This window comes from Tenrec ecaudatus, chromosome 12 (genome assembly GCF_050624435.1).
Source record: "Tenrec ecaudatus isolate mTenEca1 chromosome 12, mTenEca1.hap1, whole genome shotgun sequence".
Classification (NCBI taxonomy): domain Eukaryota; kingdom Metazoa; phylum Chordata; class Mammalia; order Afrosoricida; family Tenrecidae; genus Tenrec; species Tenrec ecaudatus.
In genome coordinates this window covers 49,636,715-49,662,190 of record NC_134541.1, presented here as the reverse complement: position 1 = coordinate 49,662,190, position 25,476 = coordinate 49,636,715, and the positions used below count along the sequence as shown (strand labels likewise).

The window sequence follows — 25,476 nt, the reverse complement described above, 5'->3', positions numbered from 1 at the left end:
GCTGGTAAGGTTCTTTATCTCTTCTAGTGTATTGGTGAGTGTTTTTGAGGACTACCTGTGGCCTACTATGGTGGTGGGTTAAACGCTTATGTAGGCAAGGTGCTGCAGCAACTCAGTGGCAGGTGGGAGGAGGGGTTCAAAGTCTGGGCTAAGGCAGGTGACTGTAGGTATGTCACTAGCGGGTTGGGGCGGGGCTGCAGAGCGGGCACAGGACTGGGCTGGATTGTCAGGCCACAATTTGCAGCTGTTTAAAGACACTCTGGATCTCAAACTGGTAGAGCTAGTTTGTGCCTTGGGCTGTGGCACTCAGCACCTGTTGGCGCTCCCTGTTTTGTTATGTTAACATCCTAGGCTGTGCTCTGGAGATTAGCTTTTGGTTATCTTGTTAATGTTATGCTAATAGACAGAGTTCTGCAGGATTACATTCAAAGTTACACAAAAGACCACAGCCTGGAATTGAGTGTTTAAATTTTTTTTTTCTCTTTTCCTTTTTATAATTGGCTTGTGGGTTGCCCTGGTTTGGGTGTGTGTGTGTGGGGGGGGGCGGGGCTGTGTTGCGCTGTCCCCCAGGGAAGGTGGACAAGCTTCAAGCTTAGCAGAGTGGGTTTGGGGTTGACTAGATCTGAATTCGACCCCGGCTGCACTCCTGTGTCACTCCTGGCTCTATTCAGTTGTGCTCTGAGAAACTGCGTTCTGTCACAGGTAAATATTTCAGTGCTTCTTCAGTTACAGTAAATTCTGGTCTAATTATCTGTCATTACCCACACTGGCAGATGTGGAACAGGGGAGAGGTGGAAAGGGGATAGCCAATATTATCACTTCATTCCTGGCTGGGGAGGGGAGTTGCAAAGTCATAGACTGCAGATGAAGGGGGTAGCCGTGAGGGGAACTCCAGTGAGGTCTTGTGGCTAGTTCTCAGAGGTTCTTTGTGAACTTGGGATTATGACCACTTTTAGATGGCAGCCTGGGGAAATTACTGCGGGACCTGGCAAGGGGTTAGCAGAGCCCACCGCAGACAGACAAAGTGAACTTTGAGCATTCCAGCGAGTTCTTGGATTGCTTTGTGGGTGAAAATCAAAGGGGGAAGTCTGAACCAGACCCTAGTACACTGAATCTATTTTTATAACCCAGCCTCCCAGTATTGGCCTCCTTACCTCTTAATTTTCTGGTCTGACAGCAGGAGTGCCAGACAGGTGAGTCTACCTGGACGCCATCTTGACTCCTGTATCGATGAGAAAATTTTAAGATGTCTGAGGTTGTCATTATACTTCTGTTAGGCATTACTATATTAGAATATCTTATTTAATTTCTATTTACATGACTCTTATGCAAAAAAGAATGCTTTCAGATAAACTTCTTAATGGTTCTGCTTTGACTCCTGAGCCAATTTGATCTTAAACAACTCTGAGATTCTTGTGGGTAGGTAAAGTAGCTTTAGAAGTTTGAGGTAAGTGAAAATTAATTATTCTCCTTCACTCATGCTAAAGACTTAACCCAAATTTATACCTATGGGTAGTTATTAAATGAACTTTTTCTTTCTTTTTTGTTTGGTTTGGATGCAGACCCAATAGTTCATGTAACCTATTCTGTAGGCTCTGTGAAGTCCATATCTTTTCTTTTATAGGAGCTAAGGCAATACTTTGCTTGAAAAGTTCACTCAAAGCAGATGTTACAGTATTCCAGAGTTAAAATTCCTGATATCCTTCTAGTCAGTTTCAAGCATTCAAAAACATTCCTACTCCAATGGTTCTTAACAGGAATCAATCAATTAAGCTGTCAAGAACCTTTCCCCCCAGAATACTGGTCATAAGCCTCCCTGGAATTTTAACTGTATTAGTGCAAGGGTAGGAAGAGATCTTGGCCAACCATAGACCTTGACTGTCTTATCTTCATTCACCCAAGGATGGGAATGTGTCAAGTATTTTAGCTAAATAACATAACTTCCTTTATCAACAAAATCTCATTTCATCATGCTTATTTAACAAACCGTAGTGAGTGAGTCAAAGCGAGACTGATTTTTAGTACTAGGTACACTAATTAGCAAAGCTTCAGGTACTGGCAGGTGTGGATAGTAAAGCCGATTCTGGAGAGCCAACAGTGTTGGTGAGTCCAAGTGTGATCCACTTGTAATATCATAGCAAACATGGAATTAGAGTACTGACTTATTAAGAGAACAATTATTTTGTATCAATTTCATTTATTCAAGCAAGGTGAATGAGAAATAAGTGAATGAATTATCAGTTTGGTGAGTTTGTTACATAAATAATTTATTAGAATTTTTAAAAGTTTAGTAAGAAAACTCAACTATCTATTTAAAAGTAATTTATGACTTTAAATGACCAAATGCTATTTTTCAAAGCAGTTTTCTCCTAAAAATGCATGTTTGCATTAAAAGATCCATAGTCTCATGGTTAAGGTCAACAGTTCTTGGGAGAAAACTGAAAATTAAAGTTTTAGTACAAAGTGAAGTGTTTTTCTGCTTAGTAAACTGTCTTAGAAATGGACCTCGCTAATGAGATATAGAAAAATACAGCTGTTACTTAAAATTTAGGATATAAAAATTTTATGTGAATTTTGGTATGTGTGTGGTATCATAAAAGCTAGTGTGTGTGTGTGTGTGTGTGTGTGTGTGTATCTCATAACTGTGATCTTTCTAGTTCAGGGCATTTAAATTCTTGTACTATTGATATTTTGGGCCAATTTTTTTTCTTGTTGTAGGAGGAATATTTTGAGTGTGGTAAAAGGTTAAGCAATAGCCTTGGCCTCTAGTCACTAGATAAGCATTCTTAGCCCATTTCCCAAGCAGGGATAAAATTGTTTCCAGACGTGGCCAAACACCCACTGGGGACAAACCCACCCCTAGTTAAGAACTATATTACACTAGACTCAACAGACGCAGCCAATACCTTGCCAGAAATGACCCCAGATAGTTTGTGTGCTCACACCTGGTTGACTGTACACCCCTATGCAGATGCTGGCTTTGTGGTACCTTTCAAGATTGAGTATGTGATTTTCTTTCTTTTCACAGGAAGCAGATGAAGCTTTACTAAATAACTTGCACCTTCAAATTGAAGCTCAGTTTCTACAGGATGATATCCGTTCAACAAAGGACAGGTACAAAAAGGTAATCATGATTCTTCTGAAAAAACAAAACAAATGTTGTTTGGGTTTGGGTTGCCAAGTGCAGACCATTCAGGCTGAACAATGAGACTGCACAGTGAGAACACTGTCCTTTGGAATGCATTATCCCTCGAATCAAATTGATGAGGAGCTGGACCCTGGATACCATTTAATTAGCAAGATATGCATAGAGGGCACCAGATAGCCAATGATATAGCATCTGGGGTCTTAAAGGCTGGCAGATAAACAGGCGGCCATCTAGCTCAGAAACAACAAAGCCCACATGGAAGAAGCACACCAGCCTACCCTGACACGAACACTGAAGACAAAGTGGGTGCATAGGCAAATGCGGTGAAGAAAGCTGAAAGTGCCCGGCTGTCAAAATATATAGAATCTGGGGTCCTATAGGCTGGAAGATAAACAAGGGGCCACCTAACTGAGAAACAACAAAGCCCACATGGAAGAAACACACCAGCCTGTGATATCACAAGGTGTTGAAGGGGTCAGGTATCAGGCATCAAAGACAAAAAACAAAACAAAAAAACCATAGCATTGTGAATGAGGGGGAGTGCATAATAGGGACCCAGGACCCATCCGTGGGAAATTGGACATCCCCTTGCAGAAGGGCTACGGGGAGGAGATGAGCCAGTCAGGGTGCAGTGTAGCAACAATGAAATATACAATTTTCCTCTAGTTCTTGACTGCTTCCTCCCCCTCACTATCATGATCCCAATTCTACCTTACATATCCAACTGGACTGGAGGATGTACACTGGCACAGATAGGAACTGGGAACACAGGGAATCCAGGACATATGAACCCCTCAGGACCAGTGGTGAGAGTGGCGATATCAGGAGGGTGGAGGGACAGTGAGGGTGAAAGAGGGAACAGATTACAAGGTCTACATATAACCTCCTTCCTGGGGAATGAACAGCAGAGAAGTGGGTAAGGGAGACATAGGACAGTGTAAGATATGACAAAATAATAATAGTTTATAAATTATCAAGCGTTCAGGGGGAGGGGGAAGCATGGAGGGAGGGGAAAATGAGCTGATACGAAGGGCTCAAGTAGAAAGCAGGTGTTTTGAGAATGATGACGGCAACATATATATGAATGTGCTGGACACAATTGATGTATGTATGGATTGTGATAAGAGTTGTATGATCCCCTAATAAAATGATTTAAAAAAAAGATATACATAGAGGAGTCTGCAAACTCCTTGTGTGTACACACATCTATGCATGCATATGTGTACCTATGTGTTGGGAGGTGGTATTGGGAGCTATAATCAACATAACCCAGTGCCATTGAGTTGATTCTGAGCCTGTACAGGGTCTTTCTGGGAGCAGAGAGGCATGCATTTCTATTGTGGGGTGGCTGGCGGCCTAATCACTAACCACAGAACCACCAGGGTCCTTTCATTGGGGACATGCGGGGGAATCACTGCACCCTCAATCAGTGACTCATGGGATATACCACCAGTTGCCATAGAATCTATTCCAAGTCATGGTGACCCCATCTATGTCAGAGATACAGCTTAGGGTTTTCAAAGACTGTTTTTCAGAAACAGATAATCAGGTCTTTCTTTTCAGGTGCATCTGTGGAACTTGAACCACTAATCTTTAAGGCTTGATCATATTTGTTTGCACCACATTAATTTGCAACATTTGCACCACTCCAGAGAACCAATCAGACAAAATAGAACTGCCCTTTGAGTTTCCGAGACTTTACATCTTTACGGGAGCGAACATTTTCCTTTTCCTAAGTAGGGATAGGTCATTTAGAACTGCCTACCTTGTGGTTAGAAGCTCAATCCATAGCCCCGTATGCCAGTCAGGGACTTCAAAACAGATCAAGTCTCAGTTTATTCATCTGCCTGATCTTCCTGGGAGGGTTAAATGAGATGAGGGGTGTCTACTGCAGAGACAAGACGCAATGGGGGTGGGGGGCAGATGGTGGCAGATGGTCCCTTCTTCATTGGCCATTTGTGTGTAGTCTGCCATGCGGAGGAATGTGTGGAAGTATTTGTCCCTGGGTTTACCTAGTGTTGGAGGGGGAAATTCAGAAACTGAAGTTTGAACGAGGATCCTTTCCATTCCCCACCAGAATCTCCTGGAAATCCAGACCTATGTAAGCATCCTTCAGCAGGTCATGCAGACGACTTCTCAGGCGTCTGCTACCATGAGTGGGAAGGCCAAGGTAAGAATCTGAGCCACCGTTGCATGGAAAACCAACCAGACCTGGGGGGAATTTATCAGGAGATAGTTTTCCTGCCCCTCCTTGGATCTGCTTACCTTGGGCAGAGACCTGGAGAAAGGCGTTAGGCAGGGCTCCTAGGGGGGCTGCTTCTTCCCTCTGCCCACTTTGTAGCCAAATCTGAATATAAATTTGTATTCATGTTTTTCTTTTTGTAAACACATGAGTTTTATTTTTGGAACTCATATTATGATACCTAGACATCTGGTGACATAAACTGTGCTGGACTATTTGGCATTTCCTTTTGAGAATTATGTGACTTCTTTATATGAGTCACGTCACTTAATGGTAACTGGCTCTTCCTTGTATACTTCATAAGAAACATCAGTGTCAATATACTATTGTTGCATGCCCAAGATCTCTATGGGAGAGATTTTGTTGCTCTGAATTTGGTATGGCAGGTTTTTTCCCTCTCTATTTCCTGATTATTTAATAGGCACATTGTGCTTCACATAGTGGTTTAAATTTGCACGCCATTGCTGATATGGGATTGATGGTGTTGAGTATCCTTCATGTGCTATTTGCCATCTTTATATTTTCTTTGTAGAAAAGTGTGTTCAAATCTTTTGTACATTAAAAAATCAGTTTTATTACTCTTAATTTGACCAGAAATTTTGAATATAGAGAGCCTCGGACAATTCTGAGCGTATTTTCAAGACTAGGTTCTGTTAACTGAGTCTGTGGCACGAAAACTCTGGAAAGTCAAGAGCTTAGCTTGACCAGGAAAGAATCCCTACCTTGAGCACCAGGCTCGTCCAGAGTTGTCTCTGTAGAAGCGATCCAATTGACAGCGACAAAAATGATTCGATAGAAACTTCAGGAGGCAGTGAGTTTGTGTTCAGAAAAGGGGAGGGGCTAAGAGAGTGGTTGTATAGCTTGATAAATGTGATCAGTGTCACTGAATTGCATATGTGGAAACATGAATTGGCACATACTTCAGCTGAATATATTCTCAACCCCCTAAAAACCAAATAAAATGATAAAAATATCTTTTGGAAAGGATAGAATCTTTTTGAAAGGGCTCTTTATAAAATGAGGATTTGAATGTAAAAACACAAAAAAACCAATGAGATAGAACTGATTGCAATTTAGTGACTTTAGAGAACAGAGTAAAACTGCTCCCTGGAGTTTCCAAGAGTCATTATGGGAGTGACAGCCTCACATTTCTGCTGAGGAGTGATTGATGGGCTTGAACTGTTAAGCCAGCGTGTAAACTAGTTACATGCTCCATTCTCATCATGAAACTCATATGAAGAAGGCGAAATATGAGGCGTAATGAAGAATGAAACTGGACCCTCATATTTCTAGCATTGTGTGGTGCATACTATATGTGGACCATCCACTCCAATAAAGATTTACAGTCTGGGAGACTATATGAGGTTGCTTTGCATTAGAATCAATTAGTGGGTAGTGGGTTTTTTTGTGTGTGTGCTTCATATGATATATGTGAAAATAAGCTGAAGAAGATGTAAATGAAAACATAAATTGAATTTTGTCCCTTTTTGGGGGATAGTGGTTGGCTTGTTCGGTGGACTGGTCAACCGGTTAGATTCTGTTTCATTTTGTGAGTACCTTCGTTCTCCCTGCAGGCTTCCCTTGGCATAGCCTGGGACATGCCTTCAGGTCAGACCTCAAGCCGAGTAAGTGAGCTTGTAGGGAATCAGAGTCCTGCCTCAATGGTTTTCAGCTCCTCAGATATGACTGAGAACCTGTGAGTCAGGGCCGAGGGTTGTTTGAACTTTGTGTTGTAGCTTCATTTTTTTACACTCAAGGTAGAGAAGGTCCAAAATTCACTTAGAAAACATTTTTTAATTCTCCCAAGGAGCATCTAAGAAGCAGGAAAGTCACCTTTCTAGCCTCACAAGGATATTTTTGTCCAAATTGGCCCCCCTGCCCAAATTCAAGTTCTTGATCCCTCACATTGTAACCAAGGCTGTTATAAAAACCTTCAGTACAATTTCCCTATACTTTCATTTTCCTTTGTCTGAAAAAGCTTTTGAGATACTTGATTTTCATTCATTTCCTTTCTACTTGAAAGGTACACACATCATTGGACACATTTTAAATCTTATAACCTACCACAAGATTCTTCTACAGTGAGATATAATAAACATCATTGGACCCTACTTCAATATCACGGAATTGGCATCCTCTTGCAGCTGGTTAGGCGTGCGGAGTCCTCAGCCCTGTGCTCAGGCCCACTAATGCGGACCTTTCCTTTCAGCGAGATGCTGTGTGTGCGTTGGGGAAGTGGGGAGTGGCAGGGGGTGTTGCGTATACATTCGTGCTTCAGAAATGCTGTTTAAGAAAGCATCATAAACATGTGTACAAATATGCTTGATACAATTGATATATAGATTGTTATAAGAGCTGTAAGAGCCCCCAATAAAATGATCTTTTAATAATAATAAAAATTAAAGCATCATATTCTTTTATTAATCTTAAAAATTAGTCCTAAAATTAAAGTCTAAAAAATTTTATTGGTCTTGAAAATTCTAAATATGAGTTAAATAGTTGTTTAAAATATCTTTCCTTTTATTGACTCTTGGTACTGTCCTATAATTCCCAACATTAATTTCTACTACTTTCATCTATTTTATAACACTAGGTAGGAGAAATCAATTTCCACAATACAGTAAACTAATCCTATAACCCGAAATACATAATCCATTTTTAAACAACAATCAAGTTCAGTTTTCTCCTCTCCACCCTGGACTATCCCATTCATATGCATATGGCCATGGGCAGTCATGTTCATCGCAGTGTGCACCTTAAGTCCCTTTTGCACAAATGAGGATGCAGTCAGTGTGTTCCCTAGGAATGCAGGTCAGGTGGTCAGCGAGGCAGTACTGTCCAAGGCCACTGGAGACCCATCTGCAGGGAAACACAGTTGGATTTATAATTTGCTACAATACCAAAGGAGTTGGGCATGGGGCCAAGGGGCTTTTCGGCAAGAATCTCTGGGCCTCTGCCAGGTGATTTGAGGGTGGGTCACATAAACAATATGGTACAGATAATCCCTGGCCAGTGTGCTTAACTGAAAAGTTGGTGGTTCAAGTCTTCCTAGAGGTCCTGTGGAAGAAAGACCTGCTAATCTACTCCCTTAAAAATCCGCCTCTGAAAGCCACAGCTCTGCTGTGCGTGACACACTTGAGTCCACTGTGAGGTGGAGTCAACGTGGTGACAGCTGGTTCACTGCCCGTTTCAAGTAAACAGGGTTTGCTCCAAGTTGGGTGCTGTCAGAAAGAGGAGGGCTTGTCTTGTGAAACGGCACCTCACTCTGAGTACATGTAACCTAAGAAGTGATATTTTTATTAATAAAACCTTTTATTGGAGGCTCTCACAGCTTTTATAACAATCCATCTATCAATTGTATCAAACACTTTTTAAAAAAAATCCTCTTATTAGGGGCTCATACAACTCTTAGCACAATCCATACATACATCAGTTGTGTAAAGCACATTTGTACATCATTGCCCTCATCATTCTGAAAACATTTGCTCTCCACTTAAGACCCTGACATTAGGTCCTCATTTGTCTCCCTCCCTCCTGCTCCCCACCCCCATGAACCCTTCATAATATAAATATAATAATATAAATTAATATTTTGTCATATCTTACAGTGTCCAATGTCTCCCTTCACCCACTTTTCTGTTGTCCATCCCCCAGGGAGGAGGTTATATGTAGATCCTTATAATCAGTTCCCCCTTTCCATCCCACCCTCCCTCTACCCTCCTGGTATCGCCACTCTCACCACTGGTCCTGAAGGGATCATGCACCCTGGATTCCCTGCGTTTTCAGTTCCTATCTGTACCAGTGTACATTCTCTGGTCTAGCCAGACTTGCAAGGTAGAATTGGGATCATGATAGTCGGGAAGGAGGGGAGGCGGAGGAAGCATTTAGGAACTAGAGGAAAGTTGTATGTTTCATGTTGCTACTCTGCACCCTGACTGGCTTGTCTCCTCCACATGACCCTTCTGTAAGGGGATGTCCAGTTGCCATAGATGTGTCTTGGGTCCCCACTCTGCACTCCCCCTCATTCACAATGATATGATTTTTTGTTCTTTGATGCCTGATACCTGATCCCTTTGATACCTCATGATTGCACAGGTTGGTGTGCTTCTTCCATGTGAGCTTTGTTGCTTTCTCAGCTAGATGGCCACTTGTTTACCTTCAAGCTTTTAAGACCCCAGACACTATATCTTTTGATAGCTGGGAACCATCAGCTTTCTTCACCACATTTGCTTATGCACCCACTTTGTCTTCAGTGATTGTGTCGGGAAGGTGAGCATCGTGGAATGTCAGTTTAATAGAACAAATATTCTTGCATTGAGGGAGTACTTGAGTGGAGGCCCAATGTCTATCTGCTACCTTAATACTAAACCTATAAGTATATGCACAGGAACCTATTTCCCCATCCTCATATAAATATATGCACATGCCTTTATTTAGATGTCTATAAATGCCCTTTGCCTCCTAGCTCTTTCCACTATTTCCTTTTACTTTCCTCTTGTCCCACTATCATGCTCAGCCTTCATTGGGCTTCAGTAATTCCTCTTTGTTACATTACCCTTGATCATGCCCAACCAGGCCTCCTACACCCTCCTCACCACCAATTTGGATCACTTGTTGTTCCCTTGTCCCTGGGTTTGTTAACACCACTTCCTTTCCCCCACCTCCCTCTCTCCCATATGCCCCCTGGAACTGTCAGTCCCACTGTTTTCTCCTCCAGATTGTTCATCCAGCCTATCTGATTTAGACAGACCTGGGGAGATAATAACACACAAAAACAAGACAAAGTAAAACCAAGCAACAAAAGAAAACAAAACAACAACCCAATTGAGTTAGGAGGTTTATTGTGTCAACCTGGCCCATAAACACATGTAGGATTAATTGAAAGGCAGAGGGATAAATGGCTCGGTGAGCTTAGCAGCTGCCTTAGCAGTTCCCTGCTTCAGCTTGCAAGGCTCACTTCCTGCAAGAAATTCCCAAGGAGAAGCCACATGGACCTACCCTGATGCAGCCCTGGGCCTGGAGCAGCCGTGTGGAGACCCCTGCCAGAGCTGAGATGCTTACACATTCACTGACTCAGCTTTCCTCCTGCAGTCGGCATCATTGCGTCTGTTTTGTGAGATGGAGGAGGACTTTGTGGACTGGTCTTGGACATATGGGTTAATGTTGGACTTGTGGGCTGGGCAGCACTGGGTTGGGATGCTTTCTTGATGCACACTTAACCTTTATGTAAACTCTCTTATACATGAGTTTCTGTGGATTTGTTTCTCTAAAGTACCCTGATTAATACACCAATGACAACCCCCCCCCCAAAAAAAAACACAACAACAAGAAAGAAAAGCTTGTAGTTAGTTCAAGGACTTTAGGAGTGTTTTCCAGTCGAGTCTGTTGGGGTGCCAAGCCCTGCCCCCAAAGTCTATTTTTGATATTCCCTGGGGACTTTGTTGTTCTCTTCCCTTTGCTGTTCTGTTGCACACCCTTAGTGTTTTGCCTCGGTGTGGTGGGATCAGATTGGGCACAATTCTCACACTGTGTCTCCAGTGTTGGCCCCTGTAGGGCTATGGGTCAGTGAGGGATGCCCTAGTGGGGCTGGCCATATGGTCTTCTCTGTGCATTGACTTCTCTGAGCAGGAATATCGTCCTCAAGGCTTGGTGGGCCAGGATGTGCTCCACACCCTCTTCCTCTGCCTTCATTTGCTCCTGTGTGCTCTGATCAGACATGATCCCTTTCCCTGAGCTGCAGCTTCAGTGCTTTCCTCTGAAATAAATTCTTCTGGGGGGAGGGGCAGGTGTTTACGTAGTTGGGATTGGGCCGCCCCTCGGACACCTTCCAGGTCTTTCTAAGACATGTTAACAGTTCCTTGACTACCTTTCCAAGCTTCCCTGCTTCCTTCTCATCCTTGGGAGATCCAATAGCTCAGCTCCTGCTGTGACAGCTTAGCACACGCTGACAGTTCCATGCTCAGCCTGTTCAAGCTGTCTTGCATGTTGCTGCTACTGCTGTACACTTGGTCCAGGCTCATGGTGACCATACACACAATGGAGCAATGCTACTTGGTCTGGCACCATTCCCATGATTGGTTGTGGATCAGATCATTGCAATCTATAAGGTTTTCATTAGCTTGTTTTTTGAAGTCGATCGCCAGGCCTTCTGTCCTAGTCCATCTTCGTCTGGAAGCACCACTGGACCCTGTCAGCATCATAACAGTTCACCAGTGGTCGTGTATGAGGGGAGTTGGCCGGGAATGGAACACACGTCTCCTCCCGGAGAATTCAACCATTGAATCATCACTGCCCCCGGCTCCCTTTCATGGACATGGAGATGAGAGCCAGACAGTAGTCTTTATTCCGAGTTGTCTTATCTACAGGAGAGAACACGGAGGCTTTGAGAGCAACCCACCTTACAACTCAGGTTCCCCCATGCAGAATCACTTGTGCTTTACACTTACAAGCATTTGATGATTCAGACTTCATCTGAGACCAAGCAAAAAGCTCCAACAGTAGCTTCCTTAGGCCCTTCTCACCCTTTGCTTTTGGATGTCAGCAGAGAAGTCTCCAGAGGCCTCAGTGTGCACGAGCACTAAGTCTGTCCTTCTTTCCACAGGAGAAGCTCCTGATCGAGCAGAAAGCTGTGGCCCTGCAGAGCCAGCTGGAGGAGAGCCAGAGAATCCTCTCCCACCTGCAGATACAGCGGTCCAGGCTGCAGGCCGAGGTACCATTCTGTCCCTCGCTATTGGTGTGAGTGGTTGTGTGTGAGCGCACAACAGGTTATGCTGGATCTCACGCGTTTTATCAACGTGTAGCATAGGCACAGAAAACGCATAAGCGTTTATCTCGCTGAATCTCCACAGACTGCACGTACCCATGTGTCCTGCGCTCAGATAAAGAGACAGATTATTGTACAAAGGTGACCAGTCATCCAGGTCTGCCCAGGACTAAGGGGCTTTCAGTGCTAACACCAGTAGAATCCTGGAAATGGAGGCAGCTAGGCATGCCAGCTCCCTGCGCCCTAGAAGTACTCTTTATTGCCATTCAGTAATTGCCCTTCCCCTCCCTCCAAGGGTAATGCTGTCCTGACTTCTGACATAAGTGACTCATCGGCCAGAGTTCAACTTGTTTTTAAGAATAAGAGGAAAAAGAAGTGCTGTGAGTTTAATTTTTAAGTGATCCCTATCATGTAAGATCATTTATCTACTACCCTGTGTGTGTTAGTCCGGGTTGACAAGAGATACAAATCTAGGACACTCGTATATATGTAAAAGAAGGAGCTTTATATAAAAGAGCAATTGTATATTGAGAAGCATCCCAGCTCAGTTCAGATCAAGTCCATAAGCCCAATATTAGTCCATATAGTCAATACTAGTTAATAAATTCCTCTTTAGACTCATATAGCCATGCAGTAATGCTGAATATACGAAGATCACAGGCCAGTGGGTGGAAAGTATTGTGGATCCAGTGGTGGTGGAAAGGTCTCAGCAGTGGTGTGAGTCTCCATGTGGATTCTCCAGCTCCGGGCTCTGGCTTTATCAGAGTGACGCCATGTGGCTTGTCAGCAGGTACGTCTAGCAGAGAGTACGTGTGTCCAGCCTCCAGCAAGCTATTTATTTCCGTTGCACTTCCAAAGGGGGTCATCAAACTGTGACCTGATTGACAGGCTAAAGTTCACCCCTTCACTCTTAATAGTCTCAAGTTGGCACGAGATTGTGAAACACCACACTGTGTTTCTTGTTTTCATTCCTTCTTTCCTAACCTTCTGTGGTGTACTGTGTTACACATTGGGCTGCTAATTGCAAGGTCAGCAATTCAAAACCACCAACTGCTCCACCAGAGAAAGATGAGACTTACTCCTGTAAAGATTGACAATCTTGGAGACTCACAGGGGCAGTTCTACCCTGTCCTATAGTGTCTCTGAGAGTTGGGATCTGCTTGTTGGCTGTGAGATTTTTTGTCTTTCCTAAGCCTTCTGAACTTTTACCTGCATTAAATATTGCCGTTTTGATTATTGGTCAGTTCTTGTAAGAGATTACGATGTGGGTACCTCCATAGTGTTACTGTTCCTTTTCCAGACTTATCTTTCTGGTTGAAAATTGAGTCACGGGAGTGAGTTAATTTTCAAACCCAAAGGGTGACTAAAGGCCACAGTCTCAGGTTGACAGAGGTGTCCTCTTAGATTGTAGATCCTGATTTGCTCTCTATTGGCTAGGGCCGCTCACAGTTTCTGTAGCTGCCTATGTCCTTGATGCATGATCCGCTCCATCTTCAAAGCCAGCCACAGTACAACTAATCCTTCTCCGGTATAATCTCGCTGACTTCACTTTCTGCTTTCCTCTCGGCTTGTAAGGGCTCATGTGGTTAAAAATAATTCACAATAGTTTCCTCAGTTTTTAGGATCAACGGATTCAAACCTTAATTTTGTTTGCACTGTCTGTGTTTTGTCATGAGCGCAGCGGAAGTCATGGGGCCAAAACTCTGTCTACTGCACAGCTCCAATTACAATACAAATTATTGCTGCAGTGATAGCCTCTTTGAGAAGAATTCATACCAGCCTAGTCCCAAGAGGTCGGGGATTAATGATGCACCAAATGTCCAACTGATCCATGCTGCTATTCAGCTCCATCCTCCCCTCACCCCACTCCTCCCTTGAGTATACTGCCTCACATTTCTGGGTTCTGCAAATTGCTACAGTACCACAGAAATTCATGAATGACAAACAGTCTCAGATGGTAGTGGGTGCTTTTCAGTCCAAAATATGAAGGTAAGGCAGGGGTAAGGCCGATGCTGGGTCCAGAGGACACACCTCCTTACTTCTCAGAGGGCTTACTGCAGGGATGGTATTGCGGGGATTCCTGTCCATAGTTACTCACAGGTAAATCCTCTCAGTATTTCCACCACTTTCTTACCAGACCCATGAAGAGAAAGACCCATTTGGTGGGAGTTACATTGAGTATCAACAGTGCCATCAACTTAACATATAACCCATCTACTTTTTAATGATACCAAATTCTCCATTGCCTCACACACATGTAAAAGTTGGGCATTGAATAAGGAAGGCAGAAGAAGAACGAATGCATTTGAATTTTGGTGCTGACAGAAATATTGAAAGTACCATGGTCCGTTAAAAGGACAAACCAATCTGTCTTGGAAGAAGTTTGGCCACAGTGCTCTTTGGAAGCAAGGATAGAAAGACTTCCTTCATCTCGCTTACTTCGGACATATTGTCAGGAGAGGCCAGACCCCGGAGAAGGACATCATTCTTGGTGCAGGGCTGGGCAGTGTTTTGTTCTGTAGTGCATAGGTCACTATGGGTTGGAACCAAATCGACGGCACCTAACAACAACAACAACAACAGCGGCAGCTGTTGCTACAAATACAACAATAGCAGCAGCTGTTGCTACAAATACAACAACAACAACAGCTGTTGCTACAACAACAGCTGTTGCTACAAATACTACAACAACAGCAGCAGTAGCAGCTGTTGCTGCAAATGCAATGATCTATACTCTACCCCTGGACTGTGTCTTATGCACATATGACCTGAGGCCTCTGGCAGGGTGCTGCTAGTAGACATTGGCCTTCTATGACCTTAATCAGCCAGGCTTTTCCCCAGCTGACCCCAGAAGCAACTTTTCCATTTAACTGTAACATATCAGTCTTTTCATCCATTACAAGTAACAGTAACTAAGACAGCCACTAAACAAAGAGTGTGGCATGGTTCACACCCAAATCCAAATCCAACTCACATCCATTGAGTTAATGCTGACTCATAGCGAGCCTGTAGGATAGAGGAGAACCGTGCCAGCGAGTTTCAGAGACAGCACAGCTAACAGGTGTAGAAAGCACCATCTCTCTCCCATAGAGATGCTGATGGCTTTGAACTGCTGAACTCACAGATCACAGTCCAGTGCATCACTAAGGTCAGACCTTAACCTCATTCTGTTCCTGGTTCCTTCTATTCAGCTCTTTGACTTCATCATTTCTTGCATTTGCTTTAGTTCCACCACGATAACAGCAGGTTTCCGAGTCTTTTCTGACGCCAACTGTGATCTTTTCTTTCTTTCCTGTCTTCTTAATGACCTTTTGCTTCTTTGCTTGATGGTCTTGACATTCTCTCACATGCGTCAGGTCTTCTGTCAATCGTGTTCAATGCAGCAAATCTGTTCTTGAAATTCAAGTGGGATAGGCTCAAGGTCACATTTTGGTGCTTGTGGACTTGTTTTAATTTTCTTTAGGTTCAACCTGGGAAATTGATGGTCTGTTCCACAGTCAGCACCTGGTCTGGTTTTAGCTGCTGATATTGAACTTCTCCATTGTCTCTTCCCACAGACGCAGTCAATTTGATTTCTGTGCATTTCATCTGGAGAAGTCAGCAACCTTTCATGTTGCTGAAAAAAGATATTTGCTGTGATAAATTGTTGGTCTTACAGAATTCTATCATACAATGTCCAATTTTGTTTCTGGCACCAAATCCATATTTTGCAAGTACTGTTTCTTCCTCTTTGTGTCCAACTTTTGCATTCCAAATTATGGACAGCCTTGAGAAGCATGGGAACTTCAGAACACTGCATTGTGCCCATGCAGAGTTTGCACATGATCAGGAGGCAGTTGTGCGAACATTACAAGGGAATACGGCCTGGTTTAAAATCAGGAAAGGCATGTATCAGGGATTATCCTCTTATCATACTTTTCTCATATGTATGCCGAACAAATCATCACAAGAAGCTGGAGTATATGCGGGAAAATGTGGTATCAGGATTGGGGGAAGTCTTATTAACAATTTGAGATATGCAGATGACACATCGTGTTAGCGGCAAGTATGGGAAACCTGAAGCACTTGCTGATAAGAATTAAGGGTTTCAACCTTCAGTATGGATTATGAATCAATGTAAAAGAAAACAAAAGTCCTCACACTTGGTCCACCAGGTAACATCAGGATAAATGGAGAAAAGGTTGAAGTTGTCAAGGATTTTGTCTTTCTTGGATCCACAATCAATGCTCGCCGAAGCAGCAGTCAAGAGATCAAACAATGCATTGCATTAGGTGAATCTGCTGTACAACTTTAGAGCAGAGGTTCTCTACCTGTGGGTCGCGGCCCCTTTGGATGTTGAACGACCCTTTCACAGGGGTCACCAGATTCATAACAGTAGCAAAACTACAGTGATGAAGTAGCAACGAAAATAACTTTATGGTTGGCGGTCACCACAACATGAGGAACTGGAGTAAAGGGTCGTGACATTAGGAAGGTTGAGAACTACTGTTTTAGAATACTGAAAAGAAAGGATGTTAATTTGAGGACTAAAGGGTGCCTGACTCAAGCCTTGGTATTTTCACTTCCCTCATATGCATGTGAAAGTTGGACACTGAGTAGAGGAGACTGAAGAAGAACCGAATCATTTGCACTGTGGTGCTGGCAAAGAAATTGAAAGTACCTTGGACTGCTAAAAGGACGATCCGATCTGTCTTGGAAGAAATACAGTCAGAGTGCTCCTTAGAGGCAAGGATGGGGAGGCTTCGTCTTACATCCTTTGGACATATTGCCAGGAGAGACCAGTCCCTGGAGAAGGACATCATGCTTGGTAAAGCAGTGGGCAGTAAAAAGGAGGAAGGCCCTCCAGGAGCTGGATGGACACAGCGGCTGCAACAACGGGCTCAATGTAGAAATCATTGTGAGGATGGCGCAGGACTGGGTAGTGATTGGTTCTGTGTGTGGAGGCTCCCTGTGGGTCGGAACCAACTCAATGGCACCCAACAGCAACCACATTCCTGTTCCTTAGCCCACGATGCCTTCCAGAATGGGGCTGTCGCCACGTGTGTGTGGAGGCCAGGATTACAACTCATCCCATAGGGATTCTGGCTGGAAGGGCTGTACTCATGGACTGCAAATCAATTGGACTTAACCCAGCGTTTCTGGCTCAATCGGGAGCACACGTGGAGAACGCCTGCTGCCGAGCGAGGTCCCAGCTTTGGTCAGAATGCTCTACAGTTGATCCCTTTGATTCCAGGTTTGGGATCTCCAGACAATCATTCACACGGATGCTCACGACTAACACTTTGTTGGCTTTGAGCGATTTTTGGATTTCAATTGGAGGGACTAAACTGAAAACTGCAAGGGAGGTTTGGTGGTCCAGCTCCTCCTCCTGGAGCAGTGGTGTTGGGAGTGCTTGCAGCTTGAGGACGGCAGCCTGGCAGCGCGGTGACAGCTGGTTCTGCTCGTGGTCAGGGACCTGATGCTTTCAGAACCCTTCACAGCAGGACTTCTCAGTGTGTGGTCCGTGCACCACCATCATCCAGCACGTGCTTGAAATGCTTGTTTTCCAGCCCACCCCAACTTACTAAATCAGGCACTCTGGGGGTTCCTGATCCATCTCTGTCTTAACAACCCCTGCAGACAAAGCTGCAGGCTCAAATGTGAGAATCCTGATCCACAAGGATGGAAGAAGGAGCGTTCTAGAACAGAGCTAGTGTCGCCTTTGAGGAAGTTGATCGTAAAGCAAAACCCTTAGGTCTGCCACCTCTTACAGGTGCAAGAGAAAGGACAGGTAGTTCTGCTTCCCAGGGGAGACCTGGTCTTGCAGGGGTTACTGTCCCCATGATTGGCAGTTCTAAACCACCAGCAATTCTGGGAGAGAAAGACTGGGCTTTCTACTCCCATAAACAATTACAATCTCAGAAACCCAGCAGGGGGAGTCATTTTGAGTCAGCATTGACTCAGTAGTGAGTTTCTTTATTTTAAAAAATAGCATTAGGGATCCCTGGTGGTGCAGTGCGTTAAGTGTTGTGCGGCTGACTGAAAGGCCAGGCACTAGAAATTATCAGATGGATAGCCACTGGGAAGAAAGACAGACAGTCAGGCTCTTAAGGATTTAGTCTCAGGAAACCTTATGGAACAACTTGGTTCACTCTCCAACCACTATGAGCCTGTTTCTGTTTACGTTGCATCAACTGATGGTTTTTATAACAAGGAAGTGAAATTGCACCCTCCCCATACCGACTACTATCCAGTAAATTCTGATTTGTAGTAAATCCTGTAGTCAGATTAGTTGCAAAATCAGAACCTTTCAAGAAACATCTCTCATTAAAGCAAATGGGTCCATCTAGTGGTGCTATTTGGTAAAACACTGTTAAGGAGACCAGGTTGTGCTGCAGTTAAATGTCTGGTAATTGGAAGGCTCAAAAGCTGTGGTGTGGTAATCTGCTTCCATCAAGATTTATAGCTTTGGAAATCCTATGGTGTAGTCTTACCCTGTTCTATAGGGTCACCATGAGTTGGAATTGGCAATGGAATGCGTCCAGGACATTTGATTAAAAAAATCATTTTATTGGGGCTCATACAACTCTTATCATAATCCATACATACATCAATTGTATAAGGCATGCTTGTACATTTGTTACCCTCATTATTCTCAAAACATTTGCTCTCCACGTAAACCCCTGGCATCAGCTCCTCAATTTTTCCAATTCCCTCCCCACTCCCCTTCCCCCATGAACCCTTGAGAATTTATAAATTATTATTTTGTCATATCTTACATTCAGCTTTTGTTTTTAAATAGACTTTGAACTTGGGGGAAGCGGAGAGGACTAAGAGGGGAAAAGACCAGGCTGTCTCCTCCCGTAAAGATTCGCAGTCGGAGGAACCCAACTAGGGTCGCTATGAGTCAGACGTGAGGCGATGGCATTGAGCTTTTGCTTTTTAAGAGGACCAAAGCGAGTCCTGGTGGTCCTGAAGGTTAGGCCCTGGGCTGCTAACTAGAAGATAGGCAGTTCAAACCCACCAGTTTCACCCAAGCCTTGGCAGAAAGATGAAGCTGTCTGCTTCCTTGAGACGGATAGTCTTGGAGCCCTTCATGAAGGGCAGTATGGACTGGAACTGACTCAACAGCAGTGGTTTGGGGCTTTGTTTATCAAGTTTTTTGATTCGAGAACCAAGGCAGGGGCTTGTTTCTCCGGTGGGTGCTCCCTGGCTGGGCAGCAGCTGTCCCGAGCCCCTGTTGCCTCAGGCTTTCATGAAGCTGGGTGGGGAACCTGCCCTCAGCGGGTCTCAGCTTAGAGCGGGCAGGGGAATGGAAACAGACTCAGAACGAATGATGGAAGTGCCCACACAGAAATTCCCGATTTCTCTCCTCTGGACAAAGGTCAGGGTTTGTATCAGAGCCGACAGCGCCTCTCCCCACAGCCTCCTCTCCTCCCCTCCTCTTCCTCTCATGCAGTTGCTGCCACTTGACTCTTGGCTCGTCACTTTCTTCAAGTCTCCATCCTTTAGTTACCAGACAGAACCCATCTCCTCCTGGGAGCTTGCTGACTTCCCCGCACCCCAGCCTTCCCTGTGTTCCTTGATATCCTACGCGTGGTTCTGTAATAGCACACGTCCTTCAGGGGTGTGAATTTGACCTCCAAGAGGGCGGCTCTGTTCTCCTATTTTTGTTAACTGTCATCCAATTGCCCTTAAGCCACGGGGACTGTGCCAGGGGGTGTCTGTGCCCTGTCTGCCCTTGTTGGTAGGTTTGCAGCCATTGTCACAGCCACTGTTTGAGTCCCTCTCTCCTTAGGAGGTTCATATAGATGGGCCCCGTGTGCTTTGTGCAGAACAGATAAATAAACCACACCGAAAAGCAAGCAAGCAAACAAAATAAGAAATGACTGACAGATGAGATGTACACAAAGATCATCCTTGCCCTGCAGGGCAGAAAGATTACAGGTGCCTTTGCTTAGTCTCTAATCCTGTCAATTTAAGACAGCTCTTGGTTATCGTAGTTCCAATTTAAACCTTTATTAAGTGAAAGGCCTCGGGAAGAGATCTGTGCGAGGGCACTCTTAGTCCACAGTGTTTTCTGGGGTGGAGGAGGGGAAAGGCAGGGCTGAATTTCCAAGAGGGCAGCTGGGTGTGGTACCAGTCTGTTGATAGAGGGAGTAAGGAGTCTCCTTAGGGCCTTGGGTGGGGGCAGGGGCAGGGGCAGGGGGAGTGGCTGATACAGGGAGGTTCCTGGTTTCAGAAAGTCTCAGACATTGCATCGATGGGCTTGAATCTTCTTGCAGTATTTGTGGGCCAGTCATTTGGCCTCTGTGCCTCAGTCTCCTCATCTGTAAAGTGAGAGTATTTACAGCCTCTTCTTCATGGCATCGTTGGGAGGTTGGATGAGCTGCCACACGCTAGAACTTGCTAGCACATTACTCTAGCTCCAGCGCCAGCCCGAGGAATCCTACTCACAGAGGACCATAGACTCTTTTCATAGACAGTCTTTTTTCTAGCTCTTTATGATATAATATTTCAAACATATGTAAAAGTGAGAGAATAATTTAATGAGCCCATGTCTCCACTCGCATCTTCAAGAATTATCAACCCACAGCCCCTCTTCTACCACTTACATCTCTTGCACCCCTTCTTGTATCTCGGAAGCGATCTCACACAATGCACCATCCTGTGTGTCAATGCGCCCGCCCGTGTGGCTTTCAAAGATGAGGGCTCCCTTGATAGAACACGACCGCAGGATCATTTGTCGTCGTTGTGAGGTGCCACCGAGCTGGCTGCGACTCCCAGTGACCCTAGGTACCAGAGAACAAAGTCCTCCTTGCGGTGGTTGCTGTGTTGGAGCGCATGGCTGGGAACCACTGTGCCAATCGACCTCGTTGAAGGTCTTCCTCTTTTTCACCGACCCTCCATTTCACCACGCATGACGTCTTTCTTCAGGGATTCTGGTACATGTCCAAGATAGGTGAGATGAAGTCTAAGCATTCTCTCTTCTTCAGAGCTTTCGAGCTATGCTTCTTCCAATAGAGGTTTGTTCTTTCTGCTGGCAGCCTGTGGGATAGTCGCTATTCTTTGCCTACATTGTAACCCAAAGATACCAGCCCTTTCTCCTTATTCATTGTCCAACTTTGGCACGGTAAGAGGTGAGTGAAGCTACTACGGCTTGTGTCAAGCGTACTTTAGTTCTCAGGCCGACATCTTTGTATTTTGATATTTTTAAGAGTTTTATTGTTCACAGAAAGGTTGCCCAGTGCAGTACATCATTTGATTTCTTGCCTGCTTCTCCCGTGCGTGTTGATTGAAGAGCCAAGCAAAAGAAATCTTCGACAACTTCAGTATTGTCTCTGTTTATCATAATTTTTCTTACTAGATCAGGTGTGAGGATTTCATTTTTCACGTTAATCTGTAATTCTTACTGAGAGCTGCAGTCTTTTCAGTAAGTATTTCAAGGTCTCTTCACGGTCAGCAAGCTAGGTTCTGTCACCTGCACGTGGCTGGGCCAACAGGCCTTTCTCTAATCCTGCTGGGCTATTCTTCACGTTGCCCGGCCTCTCTGGTTATTTGCTCAGCATACAGACAGAACACGTATGGTGCAAGGATGCAACCCGAGCCACACTTTTCCCGATTTAAAGCCGTTCCGTATTCCCGTGTTCTATGCAAATGACTGCCTCTTGGCCTGGGTATAGGTTTGCATGAGCACCAGGCAGGGTTCTGAAGCTTGCATTCCTCATAATGTTACGGTCCACACAGCTGAATCCCCGTGCAGTCAGTGAGACCCAGATACAGTACAGGCACCTCAGTGGCGGTCACACTCACTTATTCCAAATTCACATTCAAACACCACAGAGTTTGAGAAGTGAACATGTTTTTCTCAAAAGAAATGATGGAAAACAAAATAATTGGTCCTGAGGCCCCAAATTGCACTGATAAGTTCATTTTTCCAGGACTTTAAATCATTAAAAAATCATTTTATTGGGGCTCATACAGGTCTAGTCACAATACAGACATGCATGCATTGTGTCAGTATTGACATCTTAAAGGACATGTTACATGGGGAGAGGCGGCAGTCTCTCTCCACTACTCTTTCACTCACACCCCTCTCTTTTTGTTCTTTTTAAAAAAAATACTTTTATTGGGGGCTCTTACATCTCTTATCACAATCCATACATTCATCCAGTGTGTCAAGCACGTTTGCACATATGTTGTCATCATCATTTTCAAAGCATTCTCTTCCCACTTGAGGCCCTGATTTCAACTCCCCATTGCTTTCCCCTCCCTCCCCACCCGCCCTCCATCATGAACACGTGATAAGTTATAGATCATTACTTTCATATCTCACATCATCCTCCATTACCCCTCACCCATTTTTCTGTTGTTTATCCCCTGGGAGTGGGGTATAGGTTGAGACTTCAAATCATGATGCAGGCTTTTTGCCTTCAAGCCTATATCACTGTCTTAGATGCCGAGTTGTTTTTGATTCACCCAAATTAACAGCCACTTTTCAGCTTCTTAGTGTCGCTTTTACACCTTTCGCTACATTAGCCACTTTAATCACACCCCTCCCCCCAGTGTTGATAATATCAGCTTAGCCATGTATCCAGTCCCCAAATCAGACAAGCAGTGACCTGATTCAAATTTCAAACTGATTTATTTCTTTAACTCTATCATGGTTTTCACAGGTTTCCTCTTAGCTTTACTGCTCGCATCACTAACTTTCTTTGAAGCCATGGTTACGCCATTTTACACAAAAAACACACCCTAAAAGCACAATGGTGGGAGTTTTAATGCACTATCCCAAACACTCTGTGTGGTGGTCTGAGTGAGTGGTGTGTCGACGGATGGATCACACGGACAGGTTGTTTCAAATCGGCTTCTCAGCTGGACTATCAAGCAAAGTTAAGAACACAGAGCAGATTTTATTCGAACTTCGCTGTTTGAGTGCTGGCCAGTTCTAGCTTAGAGCCATTCGACAATGGAGGTACCACTGTTCTTGCTTTCAGCCAAGATCCAGCTGACAACAGTAGTGATATCTTTTGTTCCATGAATCTTCTGAATCTGACACGAACTTCTGGGAATTTGAAAAGGGATCTGAGAAACAGCAGTGAGCTGGTGGAAGGTTCTGGATTTGTTGGACTTTTACAGTGGGGCCTGCGGAGGCCATTATACAGTTTCAATTAGGTCCACTGGAAAAAAAAATCACATCTGGACTGACTGACTGGACTGACTAAAGCCTATCGTTCTACTGCGCTGCCTCTTTTGGTTCTTGGACTATAGATTGCTGTCAGTCAGTCCTTCTTTCCTGCATTCTTTCACACTTAATGCTGCGAACATCGATTCCTTTAATTCTGCGTTGGTTCCTCAGCCTTTCATGCTGGCTCAGAGGATGAGCAGGCGGGGCCTTTCTCTGGAGTCTTAATCATTCCCATCGATCCTAAGCTCTGTGTCTTCGCCAGCAATGCCAGTGGAACATCCTTCGTTGTTTGGTTCTGCTCTGCAGGAAATGTCTCTCTTAAGGTTTGCAGATCATGTTTAAACAGTTCATTCAATTTGCGCTCTGTGAACTCAGATCTGATGTCTCTCCAAGTAAGACTGACCGAGAGTGAACTCCAATGGACACAGCGCTGAAGTCAAAACAGTTCACAGATGGATGGTTTGGAAAATGTGAGGACCCATCTCATCACAAGCAGCAATGAGCAGCCCGCACCATATGGTCTGCGGCCATATCATTAAGCTGGGATCTGGGGTTTGCTTCCAATTAAATATAAGACAGACACAGGAAGAGGTCTGTCAGATACAAATCTCGAATCCTGGTGCGTGAAATTACATAACAGAATCGCATTCGCAGTAAGCCCCACAATTGTGATACCAATATGGTTGTCAACATGGGTAATTTTATTTTTCTTTCTGATGAGCTGCAAGCTCTGACTGTGTCCTCTTCCATGCCATGAGCGCTGCACGGGCTTGATTTCGGGCCAACAGTGGCTGAACCTTGTTTAACAGCTTCCATTGCGTATTCAATTAGATGAATCCTGCCCTCAGGGCTCCAAACAGGGACGTCATTGTTACACTGGTTCCAGGGCAAGGTTCTGGCTCTGGCGAAACACATGACATTGGGAAGAGACAGTTTCTTTAACAATGGAGCCAGTAAAACTGGGTATCTATTTGCTCACAAATGAAACAGGATCCATATCTCGCCAAATAGAGAAATGGACTCATGATGGATTGAATATCTAAAGATAAAAGTAACTATAAATTCTGTCAAAGAAAAGAATGAGAATAAACTTTAGGGCCCAGTGTGTGTGTGTCATAAACACCCTACCCTCAGACACAAATAAACACACAACCCACAGGAGACCCGCGCCTGGGACCTCATCAAGATTGGATACTTTAGTGCAAGGACATAGTTCACCAAGAGAGTAAAAAGATAATCCACAGACTGGAAGAATATCTTTCAGTATCATATTGGACAAGGTATGGCTCTCTAAAAAGTACGGGAAGCATGAACACCTGCAAAGCAAAAAGGCAAACAACCCAATTGAAAACTACGCGGCGGACACGCACCTTTACCAGAGAAGGCGTCCTTTATCTTTTCTTACCTCGCTGCTTTTGTAGCGTGCAGGCCTTTTCGTTTGTAGAGCGCCCCTCGTCTGGAGTGTCCCTGGTATTTTCTGAGGATTACACGGAGGTTATGCATTTGCACGGGAACATCCCGGAAGTGATATTATGTCCTTCCCAGTTCATCACCTTGGGAGGACCACCGTGATAGAACCCTAAGTGGTGCAAACCCGAGTGTGCTTGGCTGCTCACTGAAAGGCTAATAGTTCTAGTCCAGTCCATGTGCTTTGGAAGACAGTCAGAATCTTCTCAAAAATTAGCCACCTCGGCCATCTAGCTCAGAAGCAACAAAGTCCACATGGAAGAACACACCAGCCTGTGTGATCGAGTGGTCCCAAAGGGATCAGTTACCAGGCATCAAAGAACAAACAATCATATCATTGACTGCACACCTCCATGATAGGATCGCTGAAGACAAATGGGTGCATAAGCAAATGTGGTGAAGAAAGCTGATGGTGCCCGGCTATCAAAAGAGATAGTGTCTGGGGTCTTAAAGGCTTGAAGGTGAACAAGCGGCCATCTAGCTCAGAAGCAAATAAGCCCACATGGAAGAAGCACACCGGCCAGTGCGATCACGAGGTGCCCAAGGGACCAGGTACAAGGCATCATGCAAAAAAAAAAAAGATATAAGTGTGTGTATGTACATGTATATATGTGTATATGTATATATGTATGTATATATATGTATATATATCATATTAAATGAAGAGGGAAGTGCAGAGTGGAGACCCA

General features: G+C 44.4%; 1 protein-coding gene and 1 pseudogene across 1 annotated transcript in view; one reads left to right on the top strand and one right to left on the bottom strand.

Annotated features, from left to right (window-relative positions):
- BFSP1 (beaded filament structural protein 1) overlaps nt 1–25,476 on the top strand; it is a 56,577-nt gene that overhangs the window by 16,679 nt on the left and 14,422 nt on the right. Inside the window, exons 3-5 of the mRNA XM_075527976.1 lie at nt 3,029–3,124; nt 5,226–5,318; nt 11,992–12,099. Coding sequence (XP_075384091.1) covers nt 3,029–3,124; nt 5,226–5,318; nt 11,992–12,099 — 297 coding nt within the window. The remainder of the gene's footprint in view (nt 1–3,028; nt 3,125–5,225; nt 5,319–11,991; nt 12,100–25,476) is intronic.
- On the bottom strand, nt 23,496–24,235 carry LOC142422213 (proteasome subunit alpha type-1 pseudogene; annotated as a pseudogene).